The sequence below is a fragment of the Lagopus muta genome, chromosome 5 (assembly GCF_023343835.1).
Source record: "Lagopus muta isolate bLagMut1 chromosome 5, bLagMut1 primary, whole genome shotgun sequence".
In the NCBI taxonomy this organism is placed as follows: domain Eukaryota; kingdom Metazoa; phylum Chordata; class Aves; order Galliformes; family Phasianidae; genus Lagopus; species Lagopus muta.
This window is the reverse complement of record NC_064437.1, coordinates 29,460,607-29,467,773: the sequence shown is the minus strand read 5'-3', so window position 1 is coordinate 29,467,773 and position 7,167 is coordinate 29,460,607. Positions and strand designations below refer to the sequence as shown.

The following is a 7,167-nucleotide window of genomic DNA, read 5'->3' as shown; positions in this document are numbered from 1 at the left end:
AGGACACCGGGCCGACTGCCTCACCCGCACGCCTTTCTTTCCCCAGCCGGGCGGGAGGCGGGGCGCACCGCCTACATTTCCCAGAGCACCTAGGTGGAAGGAGGGGAGAAGGGCCTTCTGGGTTGGGACGGTAGGCTGCTGTTGGAGGTCTGCCCTGGAGGGGTTCGTTTTGGCCTGGCGGGTGGGGGCGGCTCTACGCTGCAGCGAGGAGGAGAGAAGGGATGCGCTGTGGTGGGGGGACGCCGCGCTCCGGGGGCCCGGCACATCGCCCGGTGCTTCCCTCAAACGAGAACGGGGCTCGTCGTCCCGGAACGGGCTGCGTTCCGGGAGGTGGCGTGTTGAGTTCTCAGGGCCTGAAGTAACCGGGTGACGAAACTCGCAGCGAACGGAAAGGCTTTCCGGCCTCGCATGCCGTCCGCGCGGTTTGAGCTGGCGTGATCGCCATCCCCGGCGGCCGGTCCGAGGGGTGCCCAGCGTCGTGGCGGGAAGGAGCCGGGCGGGGTGGGGCGGTCCGCCTGGGCGCCGCGCATCGCAGTGGGCCGAGCCTGGCAGCTGACTGCCTCAGCTTTTCGCTTCTGTCTTGTTCTGCTCTTTGCTTATCGCTAGTAAAAAACTGTCCTTTAGTTAGCCTGGAAGTGCTTCGGTTATCGCTTCAGTGCTTCGTATCCGAGAAACGTTCTGTCGTACAGCAGTGGGATGACGCGTGGAGGTGTTAACTAAAAATAGTTGGAACTGCTGTAGAAGTCTGGGGCCTTGTTGAAGTCACGCACGGTGTTTGCCTCTGTTAGCATGTTGTGTCTGCTGTGGTGACAAGGCTCGAGCAGGTGGCAGAGCAGGGAGCTGCCAGCCTTTCTTCTGGGAAGTTCCCCGAGTGAGATGTGGATCCCTGGTGCCCTGCTCAGACTGGCTGTGGCTGTGTAATGTGAAGAGGAAACTACAGAGAATTTTTTTCTCAGTGCAGTTGCAGTATTTTTTTTTATTATCAGCAGGAAATAAAAATGTGAAATCATAACAGGAATGCTGTTTCTTTTCTTCATAGGTTTGAAAGATGTCCAAACAGAAACTGAGGAAAATAAAGGAGGACAGTTTGAATGGCCAGGATGACAAAGTAGGATTATCTTCATCATTGTATTTTTAATCGGATCCCCACATGAAAGAGAAGAGTGAATTATTTAGCAGTTTTGTGATGGAAGAATGAATCAATGTTAAAATGAAATGCTCTTCACCAAGAGCTGCAGGAGGGTTGTATGTTCAGATAGCTGCAAGTTCCAGCTGGGTAACTGATCTCTTCCTCCAGAGCCCACGGGTAGGATAGGTCTCAGAAATTAAGGGATTTTGTTTTAAATTATACTATATCTGTCTGGTGAGGGCTGTTGAGCATGAAACTTACCAAAATTATTCTCCTCTTTGGTTATTCTTTATCTTGTATCGATATATGTTGATTTTCTGATTATTTACAAATTGCACTTTTTAGCATCTTAAAAAGCAACTTTCAGATACTTCTTCTTAACAACTGAGATACAAATCAATTACTAAAATTAGATCTAGATTATTAGTACATGATATATATCTGTATAAAACGCATCCGCTACCAGTCTGATGCTTTCCTGTGGCTTTGCTTCTTTTTTTTTATTGCTTGTGTACCCTTCTAGAAAGTTGTTTTCTGCAAATAATATATAACCAGTAAATCAGTAGTTTAATAAGTCCAGTTTGCTAACTCTTTCTGTCTAATTTTGCAAAGCATATATGAAATGAGAGAGCTTTTAATTATCTTAATATGAATGTTTCTAAAAAACGTTTGCAGGCATTTGTAGATGAATGTGATATGGTAGATTTAATAACCTGAGTTACACACATTAAAAGCTTTTTGCTCATGTAGAAAATACAGCCAAATGTTCGTACCTCCTTTTCTTCCTGAATTCCTCATTATTATTTACAGAATCACAGAATTCGGCCAGGCTTGGAAGGGGCCTCAAGAATAATGAATCCCCAACCCCCTGCCTCATGCAGGGCCGCCACCTTTCCATTTAATACCAGCCCAGGCTGCCCAGGGCCCCATCCAACCTGGCCTTGAACACCCCCAGGGATGGATGGGGCATCCACAGCCTTTCTGGGCAGCTGTTCCAGCACCTTACCACTCTCTCTGTAAAGAACTTCCCCCTGACATCCAACCTAAATCTTCCCTCCCTCAACTTAAAACCATTTCCCCTAGTCCTGCAGTTATCTACCCAGTCAAAGAGTTGACTCCCCTTCTGTTTGTAGGCTCCCTTTAGGTACTGAAGGCTGCAATGAGGTCACCCCACAGCCTTCTTTTCTCCAGGCTGAACAAGCCCAGCTCCCTCAGCCTGTCTTTGTAGGGGAGGTGCTGCTGATCATCTTTGTGGCTCTCCTCTGGATCCTCTCCAACAGCTCCCTATCTTTCTTGTACTAGGGGCTCCAGACCTGGACACAGTATTGCAGGTTGGGCCTTACAAGAGCAGAGCAGAGAGGGACAACCACTTCCCTGTCCCTGCTGGCCACCCCTCTGCTGAAGGAGCCCAGGATTCCATTTGCTTTCCGAGCTGCAAGAGCACACTGCTGGGTCACGTTAAGCTTTTCATCCACCAGGTCTCACCCCATAAGAAGGGGACAGCCCAGAGCCCCTTCAGCTCTCCCACATGGCAGAGGGCCCCACACCAGGATTTCCCCTTGAGCAGGGACACTTGTCAAAGTAGTGATTATTTAATCCTAGAGATTAAAAAAAAAAAATTCTTACCCACAACAAATACTTGGTGAGTGACTAAGGGCTGGCTTACTGTGTAGTCTTAGCAAGTAATAAAAAGGATTGATGGTGCATACAATCCTTTAGAGATAACTGTTGACCAAGTCTTGGAGTGAGCTGCTCCCATAGTCCTCTGGGAAGGTGTCAGGAAGGCAAGGTGTTTGACTCTGAGTCTTGTGACTCATAGTAAGGTCTTCCTGATGATTTTCATCTGATTCAATCCTCTGCGCAATACATAATCAAGCATGCCATGCAATTGAACCTTGATAAAGCACTGTCATTTTTACCATTGAGCTCTGTTAAGTCACTGTCTCGTGTCAATAAAGCGCATTACTACCTCCTTTGTATGAGTGAAGGGCATAGAATGATAGAATGGCTTAGGTTGGAGGGAGCCTTAAAAATCATCTAGTTCCAACCCTTCTGCCATGGGCAGAGCTGCCAGCTGCTAGATAAGACTGACCAGAATCTCATCCAAGCTGGCCCTGAATGTCTGCAGGGATGGAGTATCCACAGGCCTCTCTAGGCAGCCTGTGCCAGCGTACCACTCGTCTCTGGTAGGTGCTGCCACCATATGTGGAGACTATTCATGTACTGTATGTTCCAGGGCTGATTCCTAAGGACTGCTCAGTGGTTCCCACACTGGGCAAGCTGAAGGGTGGAAAATTAAAAACAGGAGTTTGGGAAAAAGGATTATGGGAAAAATGTTACATTTAGTAACACTTCTCCCCTTTGGACCTTGAGGCATGTAGCTGTCTTTTTCAAGGTCAGCTTATTCAAAATCACTGTGATTCTAATGTGAAATAATAGCTTGTTCTGTCTTGTGAAGAGTTTGTTACAGCAATTTTCTCTTGGGCTTTTTTTCTTTCAGAACTCTGAAGTCACAGAGTCGTATAGTCAAACTGTGGACAGACAGACAGAATTTCAAAGGTAAATTCTGTGGCATTAAATATAACTACCATTGGATTGTTTTGAATACTGAATTTAAGTATTAATTTATTGTTTTCTACTTTTGTTTTCAGTAAATAGAATATGGCAATTTAACTGAAGTGTTGGCATTGCACTAATGAGTAGATTTATGGGTGGATTCTGCCTGAACTAGTCAGTTTGAGGTTGTTGAGAAAACAGGATTCAAACAATTTTAAACTATAAAGTATACCATTACACTTCAAATAAAGTAGGAATAGTATCCTTCCAACACTACTGTTATAAAAAGCCTTTTTTTTTCCTGCCTTGAGCAGTACCTTGTTGGTCTGTACCACATATTTCATGTTCTATTAGCAAAATGTAGGCTACTTGAGGCAAATAAAGCAACCTTTCACCTTAAGCATAGCAAGTGTAAAAAGTATTTGAAAAGTAATATAGAGTATGAATGTTCTTATGAATCCTGAGATGGTAAAGCTTTGGTCTGTTTCTTAATCATGGTAAAATCTTGTTGCATATTTGTCAGGACATTCAAGTTATCTGTTCTACAGGCTTTTCTTAAATGGCCTTTACCTCTTCAGCACTTCCATAGTACTGTTATAGGGCACGGGAGTAAGTGTCAGGGGTATTTTACACCTAGTGTCTGATAAATTTAATGAATATTTTCTCTGGTTTTATAAGAAGTAATTTCTTATTCAGTTTTCATATCATGATTCCTGTAGAAAGTTTATGTATTTCCCTCAGTTGTTCCTTTTCCAAGTTACTCAGTCTGTTTATTCTGCCCTATTTAAGGGCCATTAAGTACGTGGCAGACCAAGCCTAACTGCTGCATTCTTGATCTTTAGGGTGATACACCCTACATATAATTAAAATGCTGTTAAAATTCATCTGTGTGTTAAGATGAGAATAAACTGTAAAAGGACATCTCTCCAGGTAGTAAAATACAAAAAAAGCTTTTTCTTATTTTGGTACTTTGAAATGGCTCTACAGCCAAAGATGTAAATAATGAAAGCCCTACAGCAAGCTTCATAGAGGACAGATGTTGCAAGTTCTTGTTTAAATATACATCAAAGTGGTACCCATAAATATGCAGTTATTACTGCCTAAATGGAAGGCAGTGTTTCTTGCTGTTTTTTTCTTGTTTTATGTTAACTGAGCTAGATTACATGACTTTTTTTTTTTTTTTTTTTTTTTGTAAAATTTCTGTAGATTCAAAACAGAGAAAGGCAGACAAGAGAAGAAACAATACCGAAATTCTAATACTTGTGCTGATGAACAATCCCAAGGAGAATCTCCAAATGGAAGCAAAACCACAGCTAATTCTTTAATCAAATCTGAAAAGCGAAAGAGAATAGTTATACAATTTAAATCCAAAGAAGCTAAACATGGAAAAAGTACAGGCACTGCTGATGTAGTGACAACTAGCAGGGAAGATCATAACAAAGGTCCTTTTGATGGTAAAGAAAGAAAAAGACACTGTCATAGCTTTGTGGTTCAGAGAGACAAGGTGGTGAAGAAAAACAAAGTTGAACTCTGTAAGCCAAAGGTAAAAGTTGAACAAACTGTGTTGGGACAACTGAAGTCATCTGTGTATAATTTATATGTACCTCATAAAAAGGCAGACAGATCTAGAAAAACGAGTGAAGATGTCAGAATTCAAAAAATTCAAAAAAAGCCACCTAGCACAGTCTCTACAGAGACGGCGTGTCGTGATAGACCTGTCAGTAAGAAGTCAAATATGTTATCTAGGACTTGTGAAGAAAAGTATAAAGAAGAATATAAGGAGTTTTCTAAGAAAAATCAACATGCTGACAAGCATACATCACACTGCTCAACTGAAACACTGCAGCAATGGGACTGTTGTAAATGGAAAAAACAGGATGCTGATCGAGTTAGTTGTAATTCAGGGACTGAAAAAGGGGACTTTGAAGCCACCGCATTTTGTTTTAAGCAGGTAATGAGAACTCAGTTATTTCTGTATTGTGCAAATGTCTGTTCTAGGCTGGTTTCTGAATGGCAGGCAGTTTGTATGTAAGTAGACTTGCCTTCTTGCAAGATTCAGGATCCCATAGCCTGCTAGATGGATTTTTCTGGTCACACTATAAATCATGTTAAAATGCTTATCTGCTCTACTAAATGCTTAGTCAAACTAGTTCTGTTTCTATTATTATTTGTTTCTTTTGAGTTTTCAATCGCATCTGACTCCTACCAAGTAAGAGATAATATAAAATCTACCCAAAAGTTAAGTAAGTGTACTTGTATAATATTAAAGTGCTATATTCTGACTGTTGACAGGAGTAAAAAACTTGATGCTTTTTCCTCAGTCTTAATTGATACTCTGTGATGTTGGTATGTTGTTGTTTTTAATTCTTCCTGCAGGGCTTTCCATCCCCTCAAAGCAGTGCAACCTTTCCATTGCCTCAAGGCTGTGAATACCCAGAAGGCGACCAAGAGGTTAGTAATGCTTTCATTTAACACTTGTTAGTTGGAATTTACAATTCATGGCATTGATGTTGTGCAGTTAGAAGTTCCATGGCCTTTCCTAATATTTTGCATTGCTGGTCTAAGATCTATATGATCTAAATACTTGGAACCTTTTTTTCAAATACTAAACAAACTTGCTCAAATAGTAATCAGGAACTCTTTGAGATAGGAAGATTGCCTTCTTCTTACTCTTTGTAACACCAGGGACCTTCATACTTGCTTGCATACTCAGCTGTCTTATTTTCCAACCTCTTGTGTTCCAGTAGGGGGAGAGACTTTTTTTTTTTTTGAGAAACATCTGACAGGTTACTTGCAGGTTATTTAACAAAAAATGGAAGAAAAGTTTTGGATACTAGGCCGAAAGATTTCTCAGAACAAAGATTTCTTGGCTGCATTTTGGATGTCTTTTTGTGGACTTCTTATACTGGAGATTAGGCAAAAGATACTCACAGCTTTACACTTTCTGTATCAACTCAATTTTTTTTTGTCTTTCAGTTTTAGTCAGCTGAACAAAGTAATTAACGCAAAAGTAAATTTTTTTGAAACAATTCAAAAATGATTTCTTACCCATAATTGATTTCAGAAGTGCACATATTTTTTATTGTAGATGCAGATAGTTGAGGATTTGCATGTTGCTCGTATTGAAAAGAGGATGGCCCAATCTGTAGTACAGACCTGTGGAGAACTGACAAGTATGGAAATAGATCTTCCAGAACAGGATTTAAATATTTATGCTGGTATGTCATAATCTTGTGTTTCTTGGTGGTACAAGCATTTGGTTATTAAAATCAGTTAGTGCCCTGTGTAGTGAGCAGACAACTGATTTTCTAAGAATAATAACTGTGCTATTATTCTTTTTGCCAGAGACTTCTTCCGGTCTGAACATACTAGTGGTGATTGACACAAATATAATGATTAGTCACCTTGAGTTTGTCAAGTCCCTGAAATCTGAGGATATACCAGGTATGTGAATACATGGTGATCAACCAGAATTTTTGGGA

At 41.4% G+C, this 7,167-nt stretch overlaps 1 protein-coding gene across 10 annotated transcripts in view; it reads left to right on the top strand.

The window, feature by feature from the left end:
* The first annotated feature begins 17 nt into the window (after window positions 1-17).
* SWT1 (SWT1 RNA endoribonuclease homolog) overlaps window positions 18-7,167 on the top strand; it is a 32,952-nt gene continuing 25,802 nt past the window's right edge. For 7 of the 10 annotated variants that reach the window (XR_007377462.1, XR_007377463.1, XR_007377464.1 and 4 more), the window contains exons 1-6: window positions 1,115-1,306; window positions 3,630-3,688; window positions 4,892-5,636; window positions 6,062-6,136; window positions 6,774-6,903; window positions 7,031-7,129. Coding sequence is in view for 7 of the 10 variants with exons in the window: in XM_048947091.1 (XP_048803048.1) it covers window positions 1,211-1,306; window positions 3,630-3,688; window positions 4,892-5,636; window positions 6,062-6,136; window positions 6,774-6,903; window positions 7,031-7,129 (1,204 nt within the window). In the remaining 3 variants the exon portion in view is untranslated. The other 3 variants (XM_048947088.1, XM_048947087.1, XM_048947089.1) reach the window with 3 other exon arrangements.